The sequence below is a fragment of the Scyliorhinus torazame genome, chromosome 28, assembly GCF_047496885.1.
Source record: "Scyliorhinus torazame isolate Kashiwa2021f chromosome 28, sScyTor2.1, whole genome shotgun sequence".
Lineage (NCBI taxonomy): Eukaryota > Metazoa > Chordata > Chondrichthyes > Carcharhiniformes > Scyliorhinidae > Scyliorhinus > Scyliorhinus torazame.
Window position 1 is genome coordinate 26,947,278 of NC_092734.1, and position 18,939 is coordinate 26,966,216.

General features: G+C 46.4%; 1 protein-coding gene across 1 annotated transcript in view; it reads right to left on the reverse strand.

The window, feature by feature from the left end:
* Positions 1-18,939, reverse strand: part of wdfy4 (WDFY family member 4) — a 307,274-nt gene that overhangs the window by 208,848 nt on the left and 79,487 nt on the right. Inside the window, exons 25-31 of the mRNA XM_072491727.1 lie at positions 18,506-18,576; positions 17,718-17,879; positions 15,213-15,304; positions 15,011-15,110; positions 14,711-14,916; positions 12,827-12,996; positions 9,566-9,706 (exon numbers count right to left, since the gene is read on the reverse strand). Coding sequence (XP_072347828.1) covers positions 9,566-9,706; positions 12,827-12,996; positions 14,711-14,916; positions 15,011-15,110; positions 15,213-15,304; positions 17,718-17,879; positions 18,506-18,576 — 942 coding nt within the window. The remainder of the gene's footprint in view (positions 1-9,565; positions 9,707-12,826; positions 12,997-14,710; positions 14,917-15,010; positions 15,111-15,212; positions 15,305-17,717; positions 17,880-18,505; positions 18,577-18,939) is intronic.

The following is an 18,939-nucleotide window of genomic DNA, read 5'->3' on the forward strand; positions in this document are numbered from 1 at the left end:
GATTTGATATTCTACCGAACCAGTAGCGCAACTCCGCCACCCCTTTTACATCCCCCTCTATCCCGCCTGAAACATCTAAATCCTGGAATGTTTGGTTGCCAATCCTGTCCTTCCCTCAACCAGGTTTCTGTAATGGCAACAACATCATAGTTCCAAGTACTAATCCAAGCTCTAAGTTCATCTGCCTTACCCGTAATGCTCCTTGCATTAAAACAAATACACTTCAGGCCACCCGTCCCGCTGTTTTCAGCAACATCTCCCTGTCTGCTCTTCCTCAGAGCCATAGTGGCCCTATTTCCTAGTTCTCCCTCAATTTTTTCACCTTCTGACCTATTGTTCAGGTACGCGCCCCCCTGCCATACTAGTTTAAACCCTTCCGTGTGACACTAGCAAACCTCGCAGCCAGGATATTTATGCCTCTCCAGTTTAGATGCAACCCGTCCTTCTTATACAGGTCACACCTGCCCCGGAAGAGCTCTCAGTGGTCCAGATAACTGAAACCCTCCCTACTGCACCAGCTGTTTAGCCACGTTTATAGCTGCTCTATCTTCCTATTTCTAGCCTCACTGGCACGTGGCACCTGGAGTAAACCCGAGATTACAACTCTTGAGGTCCTGTCTTTTAACTTTCTACCTAGCTCCCTGAACTCCTGCTGCAGGACCTCATCCCCCTTCCTCCCTATGTCGTTAGTACCAATATGGGCAGCACGGTAGCATTGTTGATAGCACAATTGCTTCACAGCTTCAGGGTCCCAGGTTCGATTCCGGCTTGGGTCACTGTCTGTGTGTAGTCTGCACATCCTCCCCGTGTGTGCGTGGGTTTCCTCCACGTGCTCCGGTTTCCTCCCACAGTCCAAAGATGTGCAGGTTAGGTGGATTGGCCATGATAAATTGCCCTTAGTGTCCAAAATTGTCCTTAGTGTTGGGTTGGGTTATGGGGATAGGGTGGAGGTGTTGACCTTGGGTAGGGTGCTCTTTCCAAGAGCCGGTGCAGACTCGATGGGCCGAATGGCTTCCTTCTGCACTGTAAATTCTATGATCTATGAATTATATGTACCACGACCTCTGCCAGTTTGCCCTCCCCCTTCAGGATGCCTGCGACCCGTTCTGAGACATCCTGGACCCTGGCACCATGGAGGCAACATACCATCCTGGAGTCTCTTTCACGTCCACAGAAGTGCCTATCTGTGCCCCTGACTATAGAGTCCCCTATGACTATTGCTCTTCTGCGCTTTGATCCTCCCTGCTGAACATCAGAGCCAGCCATGGTGTCACTGCTCTGGCTGCTGCTGTTTTCCCCTGATAGGCTATTCCCCCTGACAGTATCCAAAGGGGTATACCTGTTCGAGAGGGGGACAACCACAGGAGATTCCTGCACTGACTGCCTGCCCTTTCTGGTGGTCACCCATTTCTCTGCCTGCATCTTGGGTGTGACCACATTTATGTAACTGTTATCTATGACGCTTTCCACCACCTGCATGCTCTTAAGTGCATTCAACTGCTGCTCCAACCGAACCATGCGGTCTGTGAGGAGCCCCAGTTGGGTGCACTTTCTGCAGATGTAGCCATACGGGACGCTGGAAGCCTCCCAGACCTGCCACACCTCACAGTCAGAGCACTGCACCCCTCTAACTGACATTGAGTTAATTAATTAGTAAATTAAATTTAAACAAAAAAATGTTTTTTTAAGTTACTGTTAACTATATGTTTCCTAGCACTAGATTTCTACTTCAAATGTAAATACTAAATACAGTACTCTCCGATCACTGGCTTAGATACCCCTCTAAATTATGATTCAGTAATTAATTATATTTAATTAGTTTAACAATGTTTAATTTTTAAATTTAGTGCAGATTCCCTATCAGCCAATCAGTTCACAGTTTTCCTGTGATGTCACTTTTCAGTTCTGATTACCAGTTACAAAGCCAAACGAAGGAAACAGAACAAAAGGGGAAACAGCACCTCCTCCCACTCCGCGCCAAATTATCACACTGCCCAAATTACCAAGTTCCAATTCCCACTCTGGCTGTGTCTCACTCACTCAGGCTGTGTCTCCTTCACCTGCGCAAAGTTTACTGAGTGCGCTTTCTGTCTGCCTTTTATACAGAACTCAGCTAAACAAGATGAGTCACACTATTTAAGCTTCAAACAGATTAATGTACACCCTTGTGCCACTAAACAGGCCTCAGGTGACTGACAGATAACTGCCTCTCAGCAATTAGGGTGGGGGCAGCTTCAGTCAATCAGACACTGAGCTAGACACTGATCTTTTAACTGAAAAAACTGAAAAACAGTTTTGATGATTTGAATTCACCACTTACCTTTTACCTCTTTAATTACCACACTGCCCAACTTACCAAGTTCCAATTCCCACTCTGGCTGTGTCTCACTCACTCAGGCTGTGTCTCCTTCACCTGCGCAAAGCTAGGGAGGAACAAACTACCCCTCACACCAATAAAATTAAGCATAAATTATTTCCCAAATAAATAAGTTCAATATGATGATAGTTTTTAATTCTTGCTTAACTAACACCTGTGGAATTACATTTTTATCTCATTGAAGGGGTTAACTTTCAGAAATCACTCATGATTTGTTTATTTTGAAGTCCATTTCATCAGACATGAGGCACAAAATGTTGATCCTTTGATCCACACGGGAGGTGGTGGCACAGTGGAATTGTCACTGGACTAATAATCCAGAAACCCAGAGTGACGCTCTGGAGTCCTGGGTTCAAATCCCACCTCGGCAGATGGTGAAATTTGAATTCCGTAAGAATCTGGAATTGAAAGTCTAATATAATGACTGTGAGCCATTGTCGATTTTTGTAAAAACCCACCTGGTTCACTAATCTCTTTTTGTGAAGGAAATCTGCCATCCTTACCTGGTCTGGCCTACATGTGACTCCAGATCCACAGCAATGTGGTTGACTCTGACAATGCCCTTTGAAATGGTCAAACAGGCCATTCTGTTCAAGGGCAATTAGGGATAGCCAATCAATGCTGGCCCAGCCAACAAAGCTCAGATCCCATGAACGAATAAAAAAAGAAGTTAATGAGTAATAAAACTGACCTTTATTCTCCAACGTTGTCAACTTGGAGTACACATAATAAGTTATTTAATAATCTTTTATTGTCACAAGTCGGCTTACATTAACACTGCAATGAAGTTACTGTGAAAAGCCCCTCGTCGCCACACTCCGGCGCCTGTTCGGGTACACGGAGGGAGAATTCAGAATGTCCAAATAACCTAACAAGCACGTCTTCGGGACTTGTGGGAGGAACCCGGAGCACCCGGCGGAAACCCACGCAGACACGGGGAGAACGTGCAGACTCCGCACATTCAGTGGCCCAGCCAGGAATCGAACCTGGGACCCTTGCGCTGTGAAGCAACTGTGCTACCGTGCCACCCACATAAGATACAGTCAGAGTAACAAATGCTTTGAAGGTGCTTGAAGTGCCAAGTCATTTCTTTAGGTTACTAGATTCAAATTTGCGTGACTCAGATTGTGCCTAAAATCTCTCAATTGGAGATTATTCTAAAGAGTTGCCAGTCAGGGACAAAATTTTGATTTCCCAAGAAACGCCCTAAGGAGTGAAACTAGGAGTGAACCAAGCTTATATATTCCTCTGAGGCGGGATTTTCCAGTCTCCCAGCCGCGTGTTTCTTGGCAGCGCCCCGTTCTCCGGTGGCGGGATTCTCTTCTTGTCGATGGGGTTTCCCATCGAAGCCACCCCACACTGCCGGGACACCCGCGGGAGGGGATGCTCTGCCGGCGGGAACAGAGAATCCCAATGGCCGGAGAATTCCGGCCCTGGTCAGGCCACTTGGGCTTGATTCCAAAATGGCATCAGATTCAGGTCGTGAATATCTCAATTTCAGGTCATGAGCTTCAACACTCCCTACCCTAAATAAGTGCTGAGAATGGAAAGCGGCAATCAAACAAAGCTTCCGAGAAACAGTTTCGGAAGGATTTGGAAATGCAACTGTGGTGGCACAGCCCTAACCGCGGGAACGGAGGAGAGAAAGACCAAGCGATAATTCAAGGAGTAAATATAATCCTTGGGCAGGATTCTCCAGCCACCAGACCCGTTTTCCGGCACGGCGCGCCCCCGCCAGCAGCGGGATTCTCCATTCCCGCTGCAGCCAATGGGGTTTCCCGTTGTCGCCACTCCACGCCATCGGGAAACCGGCGGGCATGGGTGCGCTGCCCGCAAACCGGAGGATCCTGCCAACGGAGAATTTCGCTGCTTATCTTCCGATCATTGTCAGGAACAAAGAACAAAGAAAATTACAGCACAGGAACAGGCCCTTCGGCCCTCCAAGCCTGCGCCGATCCAGATCCTTTATCTAAACCTGTCACCTATTTTCCAAGGATCTACTTCACTCTGTTCCCCGCCCGTTCATATATCTGTCTAGATGCATCTTAAATGATGCTATCGTGCCCGCCTCTACCACCTCCACTGGCAAAGCGTTCCAGGCACCCACCACCCTCTGCGTAAAAAACTTTCCACGCACATCTCCCTTAAACTTTCCCCTCTCACCTTGAAATCGTGAATCCTTATAATTGACATCCCCACTCTTGGAAAAAGCTTGTTGCTATCCACCCTGTCCATACCTCTCATAATTTTGCAGACCTCAATCAGGTCCACCCTCAACCTCCATCTTTCCAACGAAAACAATCCTAATCTACTCAACCTTTCTTCATAGCTATTGCCCTCCAGACCAGGCAACATCCTGGTGAACCTCCTCTGCGCCCTCTCTAAAGCATCCACATCCTTCTGGTAATGTGGCGACCAGAACTGCACGCAGTATTCCAAATGTGGCCTAACCAAAGTCCTATACAACTGTAACATGACCTGCCGATTCTTGTACTCAATACCCCGTCCGATGAAGGCAAGCATGCTGTATGCCTTCTTGACCACTCTATCGACCTGCGTTGCTACCTTCAGGGTACAATGGACCTGAACTCCCAGATCTCTCTGTACATCAATTTTCCCCAGGACTCTTCCATTGACCGTATAGTCCGCTCTTGGATTAGATCTTCCAAAATGCATCACCACGCATTTGCCTGGATTGAACTCCATCTGCCATTTCTCTGCCCAACTCTCCAATCTATTTATATTTTGCTGTATTCTCTGACAGTCCTCCTCACTATCTGCAACTCCACCAATCTTAGTATCATCTGCAAACTTGCTAATCAGACCACGTATACCTTCGTCCAGATCATTTATGTATTTCACCAACAACAGTGGTCCGAGCACGGATCCCTGTGGAACACCACTAGTCACCTTTCTCCATTTTAAGACACTCCCTTCCACCACTACTCTGTCTCCTGTTGCCCAGCCAGTTCTTTATCCATCTAGCTAGTACACCCTGAACCCCATACGACTTCACTTTTTAACATCAACCTGCCGTGGGAAACTTTATCAAACTCCTTACTGAAGTCCAGGTATATGACATCTACAGCCCTTCCCTCATCAATTAACGTTGTCACTTCCTCAAAGAATTCTATTAGGTTTGTAAGACATGACCTTCCCTGCACAAAACCATGCTGCCTATCACTGATTAGTCTATTTTCTTCCATATGTGAATAGATCCTATCCCTCAGTATCTTCTCCAACAGTTTGCCTACCACTGACGTCAAGCTCACAGGTCTATAATTTCCTGGATTATCCCTGCTACCCTTCTTAAACAAAGGGACAACATTAGCAATTCTCCAGTCCTCCGGGACCTCACCCATGCTCAAGGATGCTGCAAAGATATCTGTTAAGGCCCCAGCTATTTCTTCCCTCGCTTCCCTCAGTAATCTGGGATAGATCCCATCCGGACCTGGGGACTTGTCCACCTTAATGCCTTTTAGAATACCCAAAACTTCCCCCTTCCTTATGCCGACTTGACCTAGAGTATTTAAACATCCATCCTTAGCCTCAACATCCGTCATGTCCCACTCCTTGGTGAATACCGATGCAAAGTACTCATTAAGAATCTCACCCATTTCCTCTGACTCCACGCATAAATTCCCTCTTTTGTCTTTGAGTGGGCCAATCCTTTCTCTAGTTACCCGCTTGCTCCTTATATACGAATAAAAGGCTTTGGGATTTTCCTTAACCCTGTTAGCCAAAGATATTTCATGACCCCTTTTAGCCCTCTTTGTTGCGCATTTGACATTTGTCCTACTTTCCCGATATTCCTCCAAAGGTTCATTTAAGGCGATTTAAGTCGCCTAGATCTTATGTATGCTTCCTTTTTCATCTTAGCTAGTCTCACAATTCCACCCGTCATCCATGGTTCCCTCATCTTGCCATTTCTATCCCTCATTTTCACAGGGACCTGTCTGTCCTGCACTCTAATCAACCTTTCCTTAAAAGACTCCCACATTTCAAATGTGGATTTACCCTTGAAGAGCTGCTCCCAATCCACATTCCCTAGCTCCTGCCGAATTTTGTTATACTTGACCTTTCCCCAATTTAGCACTCTTCCTTTTTGTCCGTGACTATTCTAAAACTTACGGAATTGTGATCGCTATTCCCAAAGTAATCACCGACAAACTTTAACCACCTGGCCGGGATCATTCCCCAATACCAGGTCCAGTATGGCCCCTTCCCAAGTTGGACTATTTACATACTGCTCTAAAAAACTCTCCTGGATGCTCCTTACAAATTCTGCTCCATCCACGCCTCCAACACTACATGAGTCCCATTCAATGTTGGGGAATTTAAAATCTCCCATCACGACCACCCTATTGCTCCTACATTTTTCTATAATCTGTCTGCATCTTTGTACCTCTACTTCACGCTCGCTTTTGGGAGGCCTGTAGTAAAGTCCCAGCAATGTTAGTGCACCCTTCCTATTTCTTAGCTCTACCCATATTGCCTCAGTGCTCGAATCCTACATCATGCCCTCCTTAATCATAGCTGTGATTTGTTGAAAATACTGATTCTCCAAAATGATTCCGCCAGTTTAAAATAATCTAACCAGTTGGCCATAAATAATTTTATGAGATCTTCTTTATGTAAAGGTTGATACATTACACATTAGAGATGACAATCTTCCAGAAATTATGGCTCATTCAGTCAACTTGAGCATCGAAAGGCGAGAGACATCAGCCCACATGGTGCTCAGCCACACAATGGTTAAGGTTTGAGGCCCTGTTTTACGTGACTAACTGATTAGGCAACAACTGGTCGATGAGGAGGGCGGATGCCCTAGACTTTGCCTCCCTGATTGCCCGCCATAGAATCCTGGTCGGCTGGCGATCAGCAGCACCACCCAAAGCTGTAGACTGGCTGTCCGACCTGTCGGAGTTTCTCCAAATGGAGAAAATCAAATTCACCATCCATGCGTCGGAAGATGGCTCCCGCAAACCATGGGAGCCATTCACCTGACTGTTCAGGGACCTGTTTGTGCCCAACACATCAATAAATAAGTAGCCAGAAGCCAGGGATAAATAGCCAAGACAAGATATAAGAGAGGAAAGTGAGGGGATCATAGAGTCATAGATGTTTATAGCATAGAAACAGGTCCTTCGGCCCAGCTGATCCATGCCACCCAGTTTCTATTAGTAAGCTAGTCCCACTTGCCCGCATTTGACCCATATCCCTCTATACCCACCCTGCCCATGTAACTGTCTAGCTGCTTTTTAAAGGACAATACTGTACCCGCCTCTACCACTGCCTCTGGCAGTCCGTTCCAGATGCTCACTGGCAGCCCATTCCAGATGCTCACCACCCTCTGTGTGAAGAGATTTCCCATCTGGTCTCTTTTGCATCTCTCTCCTCCCATCTTAAACCTATGCCCTCTAGTTCTAGACTCCTCTACCTTTTGGAAAAGATGTCGACTATCTACCTTATCGAAGCTCCTCACTATTTTATAAACCTCTATAAGTTCATCCCTAAGCCTCCTACACTCCAGGGAAAAAAGTCCCAGCCTATCCAGCCTCTCCTTATAACTCAGACCATCAAGACCTGGTACCATCCTCGTAAATCTCTTCTGCACTCTTTCTAGTTTAACAATATCCTTCCTATAATAGGGTGACCAGAACTGAACACAGTATTCCATGTGTGGTCTTACCAATGTCTTATACAACTTCAACAAGATGTCCCAACTCCTGTATTCAATATTCTGACCAATAAAACCGAGCGTGCTGAATGCCTTCTTCACCACCCTGTCCACCTGCAACTCCACCTTCAAGGAGCTATGAACCTGTATTCCTAGATCTCTTTGTTCTGTATCTGTCCCCAACTCCCTACCATTAACTGAATAGGTCCGGCCCTGAATTGATCTACCAAAATGCATCACCTCACATTTATCCAAATTAAACTCCATCTGCCATTCGTCGGCCCACTGGCCCAATTGGTCAAAATCCTGTTGCAATCTTATATAACCTTCTTCACTATCCACTATGCCACTAATCTTGATGTCATCTGCAAAATTACTAACCATGCCTCCTACATTCTCATCCAAATCATTAATATAAATCACAAATAACAGTGGACCCAGCACCGATCCCTGAGGCACACCGCTGGTCACAGGCCTCCAGTTTGAAAAACAACCCTCCACAACCTCGGTCAGAGGACCCGGAAATAGCTTTCGGGGGCACCACCTAGGTGTCCCCTCCACTCTAGCTTGATGTTCTGCAAAAAGAAAAAAAATAGATGAAAGGAGAGGAAAGACCCCCTTTCCTGTTCCATATTTCCTGGATCCTTTGTGTTTTGCTTTGCTATGTGTATACCTGTATTTATATCATGTACAAAAACCCAATACAAAACTTTTGTTTAAAATATAACTGGCCGATGTCAGGTTCAGCTTTGCTGAAATAGGGAGGAAAAGTTCCACCGAGTTCCGACACTCATCGCTCTGGAGTGACTCCTTCTACGAGGTGCACCCGTGTGGAGTTGGCTGTGAAGAGAGAACTAAACTGTCCTGTCCAGGTTCAGATATAAAGAATGGCTACTCGAGCAGGGTAGCGGTGGAACAATAGGCCTGCAAGTCAATTGACCCTGCCGACTTGTGCCCATGTTGCATTTGTGAATTTGTCTAAAACAGTTCTTAAAAATGGTTGTACTGCACAGGACTGGAACATCACTCAGAAAAATTCAAGACTTAGGCTTTTGGGAGTTATTGTCCATTAAGTATCTGGACAACTCAACAGGTGAGAGTTTTTTCAAGTATAAGTATCATGTTTTATGGCACTTTTCGCTCAAAGTTTAAACGCAGTTACATTTCAGTAACTTACCAATGACAACAGCAACCACTTAAGACCCTTTGGATTTGGGAGTAGGTCTATGAGGTTGCGTAGTGGTTGTGAAGCCTCCACCCACTGGGACTACCAATGAGAACATTGGGCACAGCTTACTCATGACGTTCTCCCCCCGCCCCCCCCCCCGGTTGTCGAAAAGAACACATTCTGGCAAACCAGATTCATATCAGTTGAAGAAGCCCTTGAGGCCTTTCAAGGCAACAGATGATCTACTTCCACCGGTACAATGCCAGTTAAGAGCATAGTTTCTGTTTCACAGCCCAATCTTTGAAAGCAAGTTTCAACGTACCACTGCATTGTGTCTCACCTGGCTTAGTGTCGCTCTCACCATCCCCAGCAGAACCAACGCAGCTTCAGTGCACAGTCCATTTGGGATTATTATGGACTTTTCACATGACTTTCGTTTCACTTGTTCGAGAAGCCAAGTAATCATCGTGTCAAGGTCCATCTAGGAGGGATAGAACAATTCATGCTTTTAGAAACCTGATCAGTGTATCCTCACCAAGTGCATACCGTCATCTGTAAATCAAAATATCTAACATTCCTCCTTTTGTGCACTATGGGTGAGATTGACTTTTTTTTTAAACTGTGGGCCTATTAAATTTTGCAGGTCAGGAACAAAGCAAAATTGTCACATTAAAGGCAGCCATGGCATGGAGGTGATCTGGAATTCTCTTTGTTCTTTCCCCATAGTTCCCACTCAATTGGTTAAACACCTTGGGGCGGCACAGTGGTTAGCACTGCTGCCTCACAGCGTCAGGCACCCGGATTTGATTCTGACCTTGGGTGACTGTCGGTGTGGAGTCTGCACGTTCTTCCTGTGTCTGCGTGGGTTTCCTCCGGGTGCTCCGGTTTCCTCCCACAGGCCAAAGAAGTGCAGGTTATGTGGATTGGCCGTGATAAATTGCCCCTTAGTATTCAAAGGTTAGGTGGGGTTATGCGGTTCTGGGTGGGAGAGTGGTCCTAGGTAGGATGCTCTTCCAGAGGTTCGGTGCAGACTCAATGGGCCGAATGGCCTCCTCCTGCACTGTAGTAATTCTATGACCTTAGCGCATTTTCATGTATATATTTGGACAGAACTTTGATTGGGAATATTCTTAGGACCTTTTTTTCAAACTGTTCTCAACCAGGTAGATTAACAAAATAAAGGATCCAAACCAAATCTTGATTCGCCTGATTTTATCTTTATCAGGCCTTTTTACATTGTACATGCCAATTATAGAATTATGCGCATGTCACTGCAGAAGATATAAGCACGCCTTGTTATACCCTGCTGTGAAGCACATTATTGTTCTGCTCCATGCAAGTCCCATTCAGTGATTATACACGGTCACTGATCTCATTCTGCACAGTTTCCAGCTGCCACTCGCTGCTCTTACACCTGATTACTCGCCACGTCCCTCGGGTTGCGCTGGGGACATCTTTTCGATTGCGCAGACTGGTGCTCAAACTCCCACTGAAATCCCTTGCACTGTCTGATGGCCAGAGTGAGTTCCACCTTTCCATCTCAGCACTCTTTAGTTGTCCTGGCGTTATTGTCCCGGACGAGATCCGCCATTTGCTCTGACCCTGTTGGAACGCCGCCTTGACGGTACGCCAAGCAGAATGTCCAACAGGGTCAGAGCAAATGGCGGATCTCGTCCAGGACAATAACGCCAGGACAACTAAAGAGTGCTGAGATGGAAAGGTGGAACTCACTCTGGCCATCAGACAGCAGCAGGATTGACGAACAATAGCAGGAGAAACCCATCAAATCTATCATTGATAGACAAGGTGCAAATAGATGTATTTACTGATCTTCTAGAGCTGGAATAACAGGAGACTACTGGCAAAAAATTATTTTGGATGGGTTTTGTTGGAAGGAAGAGCAGTGAGGTCATGTCTGTCGCTGTACAATAGTACAAGGATTCCTCCGAAAAAATTTGGGGTGGCAGAGGTGGCTCGTCATTGGCTGTGGGTGGGATCTTCCGGTCTTGCTGATGACTACAGTGTTTTGTGTGGCTCACCCTTCCTGCCACCGGGGACCCTGCCATGGAGTGGTGGAGGGGGGCGGAGTGGGGGGGGGGGGGGGGGGCGGTCGCCTTTGGAAGGGCTAGAAAATACTGCCCTTTGTTCGATGGGCCATAAGGTTTTGCTTTTAGTTTCTTCGGTGTAAATAGAATGTAGTTTTGTGTAGAGATGCCATCTTTCAGATGATACGGGGACGCTATAACTTCTGGGTCACTGTTAAGAAAATAAGGGGTTGCTCATTAAAGATGGAGATGAGGAGAAATTTTCTCTCCCAGCACAGGTTGTTAGGGCCTTTCCTGATGATTCTCTTGTTCCTATTTCTTTTATTTTGTCTTTATCTTTTGGGAAGAAGAACCCAGACTGATTGGCACCCAAGAGATTGGAGGGGTTTGTTTCAGTTGGTTTGCTGGTGGCCAATGGATTGTCCAGGAACACTATTCTGCCTGGCAACTGACACCGATTGGCTCCTGTTAGGCGGAGTTTCTCCAGAGAGAACCCAAGAGGAGCCTGTGGACCTTCAAGGTGGAAACACCTCTCTCTCTCTCTCTCTCAGCTCTGCTACCTACTATCTGAAAGCAGAAGCTTCTAAACTCAGAAGAAGCTGTTTCTCTCTCTCTCGAATGTTGGCCGTCTGCTATTTCTGTGCGTCAACAGTGAAACCCATTACAAGATGAAAGAAAAGATAACATCTATCTGGAAGCCTAAACTAAAGCAGAAACTAACTGGAAGATGTCCATCTTTTACTTTCTTCATTAATTTACACCCCTCTTTCCCTTCTGTGTTTGTTTGGCTGTGTGTGTGTGTATATAGAGGGTGGGCAAGTTAAATAGTGAGGGTTAGAGCTTAGATGGTAGCTAACCAGTTATATTTTTTTGCTATTTACTTGTAGTTACTGATAATAATAAAAAGTTAATTGTGCTTAAATTTACAAACCTGGTGACTGTAGTTATTGGACCTCAGGTATTTAAAAATACTCCCTTCCTCAAAAGGCAGCGGAAGCAGAGTCTTTGAATATTTTTCAGGCAGAGCTCGCTAGATTCTTGATTAACAAGAGGGAGCGGGAATGTGGGGCTGGGGTTGCAATCATATCGGCCATGATCTTATTGAATGGGAGAGCAGGTTCGAGGGGCCGAGTGGCCGACTCCTGCTCCTAATCCATATGTAAACCCATGTTTGCCTGTTCGGCGTGGATGTATAAGATCTCATGGCACTATTCAAAGATGAACAGGGGAAATACTGGCCAACGTTTGTCTCTCTCAGCCAACATCACTAAAACAGACCATCTGGTGATTTATTCCCTCGCTGTTCTTGCCAACGTTGTGTGTGAAAATTGCCATGTTTCCTGCATTACAAGAGTGACGCACACTTCAAAAATACCTCACTGCTTTGGATACCCGAAGGGCTATGAATATATAAAATAAATTAATTACTCCCTCGTCCTGTCAAAATTCCGCTGTTGATTCTCAGTCACAGCCCCCACGTTAAATACTTAAAGTACACCAATCTCACGATTGCAGCACAACACAACAAGAGCTGCAAAGATAGGGAGATGCTTTACCTTGGAGTCCTCTGGCATCTCATTAATTGGGGTCTGTAAGACCAATGCAGCCAGGAGAAAGTAGAGCTCAGGTATGGCGATATGATGGCTCAGAAACATTTGCATCATTTCAAATCCAGGAATTAAATGCGCCATTTGGCTACAGGCCTGGGGCCGCGACTTGATGTTGTCTGTAAGCAAAGAGCAAATGGTAAGGATTTCTTTTGGTGTTCTGCTGCCAATCTATAAAGATTTTTCTAAGTACAGCTTAACAAATTTGATCATTTCAGTTTGCTTTTACACGTTACGGGTTACATGTACATTTACAGGAAGGCGTCAAAATTAAACATTGCAATGATGTTATCCCTATCGCCAGGTGACTAATGTTGTCTAAGACTGCATGTAATCTATTATTGTTAGGGTTGAAGATTAAAAGTTTGAATATTGTTTTCTTTTCTTTTGATTTAATAAAATTTATTTGTTAACAAAAACAAGCACCATTTCTTGTTTTACAGTACAGCACAGTACAGGCCCTTTGGCCCACAATGTTCTTATCTAAGATCAACCTAACCTACACCCCTTCAATTTACTGCTGTCCATGAGCCTATCCAAGAGTCTCTAAATGTCTGACTCCACCACCTCTGCTGGCAGTGCATTCCACGCACCCACCACTCTCAGTGTAAAGAACCTACCTCTGACATCTCCCCTATACCTTCTTTCAATCACCTTAAAATTATGTCCCCTCGTGACAGCCATTTCCACCCTGGGGAAAAGTCTCTAGCTATCCACTCTATCCATGCCTCTCATCACCTTGTACACCTCTATCAAGTCACCTCTCTGCCTTCTTCGCTCCAGTGAGAACAGCCCTAGCTCCCTCAATCTTTCTTCATAAGACATGCCCTCCAGTCCAGGCAGCACCCTGATAAATCTCTTCTGCACCCTCTCCAAAGCATCCACATCCTTCTTATAATGAGGCAACCAGATCTGGACTCGATATTCCAAGTGTGGTCTAACTAAAGTTTTATAACGCTGCAGCAAAACCTCGTGACTCTTCAACTCAATCCCCGTTAATGAAAGCCAACACACCATACGCCTTCTTAACAACCCTATCAACCTGGGTGGCAACTTTGACCGATCTATGTACGTGGACCCCAAGATCCCTCTGTTCCTCCACACTTCCAAGAATATTCAGCATTCAAATTCGCCTTCCAAAATGAATCACTTCACATTTATCAAGGTTGAACTCCATCTGCCACTTCTCAGCCCAGCTCTGCATCCTGTCAATGTCCTGTTGTAACCTGGAACAGCCCTCAACACTATCCACAACTCCACCAACCGTCGTGTCATCAGCAAACTTACTAACCCACCCTTCCACTTCCTCATCCAAGTCATTTATAAAAACCACAAAGAGCAAAGGTCCCAGAATAGATCCCTGTGGGACACCGCTGGTCACCGACCTCCAGGCGGAATACTTTCCATCCACTACCACTCGCTGTTTTCTTTCGGCCAGCCAATTCTGTATCCAGACAGCCAAATTTCCCTGTATCCCATACCCCCCAACTTTACGAATGAGCCTACCATGGGGAACCTTATCAAATGCCTTACTGAAATCCATATCCAGCACATCCACTGCCCGAACTTCATCAATGTGTCTTGTCACATCCTGAAAGAATTCAATGAAGCTCGTGAGGCATGACGTGCCCCGCACAAAGATTATCTTTAATCAAACTATGTTTTTCTAAATAATCATAAATCCTATCTCTCAGAGTCCTTTCCAAGTTTTATTGCTCCTGGAACAAATCGATCTTTTCGCACCATTTTAAAACAAGGTTGTGGCTTTGTTTCAGAATCTTAAGCACTGCTGAGCGCCAACCAGGCATCCGTAACAATACATCAACACCATACCCATTAAGATATTACAATCCGCTGTGTTGTTTTCCAGCCATACGTTCCCCACCATGCCATCTCGGAACTTGGTCAACAGCACTGGGTTGTAGAGGAACTGAAGAACCAGTCTGGTGCCCAGGATCACGGTGGTCGGGTGAAGGTGAGGTTGCACAAAGAGCAAAAACCAGTCAGGCCCCAGTGACGTGAACATTTTCTCCTGATCTCTGATAGAAACAAATATATATATATTTTTAAAAAGAACATTTAGCTCAGGAGAGAATAGTTTTAAGAGTAGAAAGAGACTCAGAGGACACCCACTTGGAATTTTGATTAAGGCGATCCCAATATACAACATCGAGCAGCATCTTCAATAGCTGGTTTCGTAGCCAAACTGTTCGGCCCGCGACTTGATTTATTACTTTGCAGAACAAAAGAAATTAAGGGGAAGATAGATCAGTCTCAGTATTTGCGTGAGGCACATCTGGAATATAATTGTTTTAAATAAATTAAAAAGTCTCACCCTCTATTGACGGATCAGAGACTCTTTCGAGTGAAATTAATTTTTCATCCATGGTAGCTGGAGGCAAAGTGTAAGTAAGGAATAATCCGATCCTTCAATAGAGAATATTAAATATTTCAATGGTAGTTCTTCTTCAGATATGTCTCCAATTATGCCACTATGTTTCATTGTAATTTATGTCAGTCATTTCAAATGGCAGCCACGAAATAACGTTATCTTTTCATATCTCTGCGACATAAGAATTGTTGGCGTATTGTCTGAATTTAACAAAATAAGCAGACAAAGTTCGCAAATGCTAAAAAGTTGAAACACAAACGCATTTTTCAAAATATGACGCGGGATTTTCTGGTTCCCCTGTCACGTGTTTCTTGGCGTCTACACTCCAGCTGCTGGTCAATGGGATTTTCTATTGAAGCCACCCCACGCCGCTGGGAAAACCATGGGCGGGGGTGCACCACCGGCAGGAACAGAGAATGGCAATGGCTGGAGAATTCTGGCCCTGGTATATTTATTCTTGCGATGTGTTGTGTCACTGGGAAGGCAGTGTTTACTCTAAGCCCCTGAGGTGCACTGAAGACAAGTCAGAGTGAGCTACACAACGTGGGACTGGGGTTCATTCTCACTGCAGTCGCCTTTCCCCTGTGTGAGGGTCTTCAGACCTCATGAGGCTGGAAACCGCCCCTTGTCCGAGTCCTCCATTTTGCCCATGCAGTCGGGCATCTGATGGGACCCCATCGTTGCCTCCTGTGCTGACCCTGCGGATTCCCCTGCTCCGATCCACTTTCCAGCTGCCACTCTGGCAGGACAATCCCTCAGCGATGATATCGCCACAAGCCCAGCAAGGAGGGCGTGGGGAGCGTCGCCTGCAAACCCGCCGCCAGACCCCTTTAAACCTCGAGGCTCACCACCATGAAGGCCCGCCAAAGCCTGCCAGCGATCCCACCCCAAGATGCCAGAACTGAAAGCCTCTCCTCCAGCCCAAAGTTGTGCTTATCTGGGTCTCCCGCCCCGTCCAACCTCTCCAGTGCCCCCCCTGCAGTGGGCACCCTGGAAGGAGATGACGACCTGAGCGCCCACCTCCGATATCCCCTTCAAGCTGAGATCGCCAGGTTCTCGTTTGTACACAGCTGTTGTGACATAGACGCAGCATAGTAGCATTGTGGATAGCACAATTGCTTCACAGCTCCAGGGTCCCAGGTTCGATTCCGGCTTGGGTCACTGTCTGTGCGGAGTCTGCACGTTCTCCCCGTGTGTGCGTGGGTTTCCTCCAGGTGCTCCGGTTTCCTCCCACAGTCCAAAGATGTGCAGGTTAGGTGGATTGACCACACTAAATTGCCCTTAGTGTCCAAAATTGCCCTTAGCGTTGGGTCGGGTTACTGGGTTATGGGGATAGGGTGGAGGTGTGGGGTTGGGTAGGGTGCTCTTTCCAAGAGCCGGTGCAGACTCGATGGGCCGAATGGCCTCCTTCTGCACTGTAAATTCTGTGAAAAGTTCTGTGACATCACGCTAGTGCCGATGAATGTTCGGGGGGGGGGGGGGGGGAGGTCCCGATGGGAGTGCTTGCTAATAAGATGCTAATGTATTCAAATGAGGTTCACGACCTTCCGTGGTGGATTCTCGTTCTGCCGCCGACAAGGGACTTGGGAAATCGGAAAACGCAATCCAGCGAGCGTCGCGTTTCCTGATTCGCGCCATCTTTTACACCTGTGTTGCCATCTCGCTGAAGGCTAACATGAGCTGACAAATCGCATTCCTAGCTTTGAATCCAGATTCATTAATTGAATTCAAATTCTACTACCTACCGTGTTGGGAATTCAACCCATGTCCCTGAGCATTAGCCTGGGTCACTAGTCCAGTGAGATTACCATGACACCACCATCTCCCCCCCCCAAAAAAAATATACGATTGCTGGGATTTTCCAGCCATTCCTGATGCAGGGCCTTCCAGTCTCATTGATTGGGTTGCCTGGGGGTGGAGGGTGCAAGCAACTCGAAATCCCCTCGACAGTGGCGGGACTGGAATCTCTCGCTGCCAACCAATGCCAAACATCCTCCACCGCCGCAAAAGACACCGCGTGGGGGGGGATGCGGGTGCCCGCAGCGGAGTGGGGGGGGGGGGTGGGGTTGCAGGAAATCACACCCAATGAGTCAGCAACTGAAGGAGAGAATAGATTCATATCAATTGAAAGGCCTGCCATCAGAACAGATCCTATTTGAAACACCCTTTGAATCTAACAAGACGCTCGGCATCCATAATTCTCCATTTTGAATGGATGAAATGGTAAGATGCAAAATCCTTAAGCAATACTTAAAACAAAAATGATGGTTACCCTCTACAGATCTCGGGCATGTTAGCAGACAGGGCACACGAGAGCTGCGAGTTCTGCGTATTCCTGTCGGGAATAGGTTAAAGAACAAGGGAAAACAATTGGACAAAAAGTAGAAATCAGGGAGAGCATCCATATTGGGAGAACGATTTTGTCAAATGCGCCGCGCCGAATATTACCTCAAAAGGTCTGTCGTGGTGAAGTAGCTTTTCAACAGTTCCGCGAGGATCGTGCATATGATGTGAATCTTTGATCTGGTGTTGTTTGGGTCATTCAGGAGAAAGACGAGTCTTGGTACCACCTGAAGTCTGTGCATGACTTCAGCATTTCTGCTTCCATCACTGTAGGAGGAGGACAAGAATGTTTAACTGATCCATCACAGTGTACAACATGAAGCAAGGCTTTCAGATAGTTCACAGTGTGACTGATATTGCCAATCATAACACAGGAAGCAGGAGTGACCCTTTAAATTTTCCCATCAGGAATTATTGTGGAAGAGACACATTTAAAGATGACTCATAAATGGTGGTGAGGGATGGGGGGGGGGGGGGGTGTTTAAAAAAGGAGGAACGAAATACAAGACAAAATCAATTGGGCCGGATTTTCCAGCCCTTTCCTGTCCGTGGGATGTTCCAGTCCCGCCGATGGCGATCTCCCGCAGCGGATTCCCCGGCAGTGGAGGCGGGCAAGCCATACAAAGCACCGTAGACATCGGCGGGATCAGAAGATACCACGGGGGCCAATGGTAACCTCCCTATGTGGCCGGAAACATGCGGCGGGAGGGGGGGCGGGGGGTGCGGGCGGGCGGGGGGGGTTGCGGAGACAGAGGATCCCACCCAATGAGGCGGATAAAAACTCCAGTTATAGTGATTCGCATTCTTCATCGCCCCTCCTCCCCGTGCAAATGCAAATATTTTAGTTGAATCAACTAGCAATCCGATGGCAATGATTCAATATATACCCTTACCTGCTTTTGAGAAGTTCCACAAAATGTCTAAAAAGCAGAAGATCAAGCGCCTCTGGAGAATTCGCCCAGATCTTTAAAAAATAACAAAAGCAATTCCATTAACGATGATGAAAGCCAGTTCATTGTGCTGTGGACATGAACTCGCCGCGTTACTGTACCAATAGCATTAATTCACAAGAAGCTAAAGATGAAAATGGCGTTACCAATGCATGCAGTAATTGGAGCAGAAATCAAGGTTTGGAAACAAAGCAAAACTAGTGATAGCCAATTCACACAGCTACAATTACTTGGTCTTCTTCTTCAGCGATCACTCTCTAATGCGTATGTTTGTCCACCAAAGAAACTCCATGTTACAGGTCATGGGTTCTGTGAGTTCCTTCATGGTTGAGGAGCCCAATCCTGGAGCCACATTTTCGACCGCATATTTGGCAGGT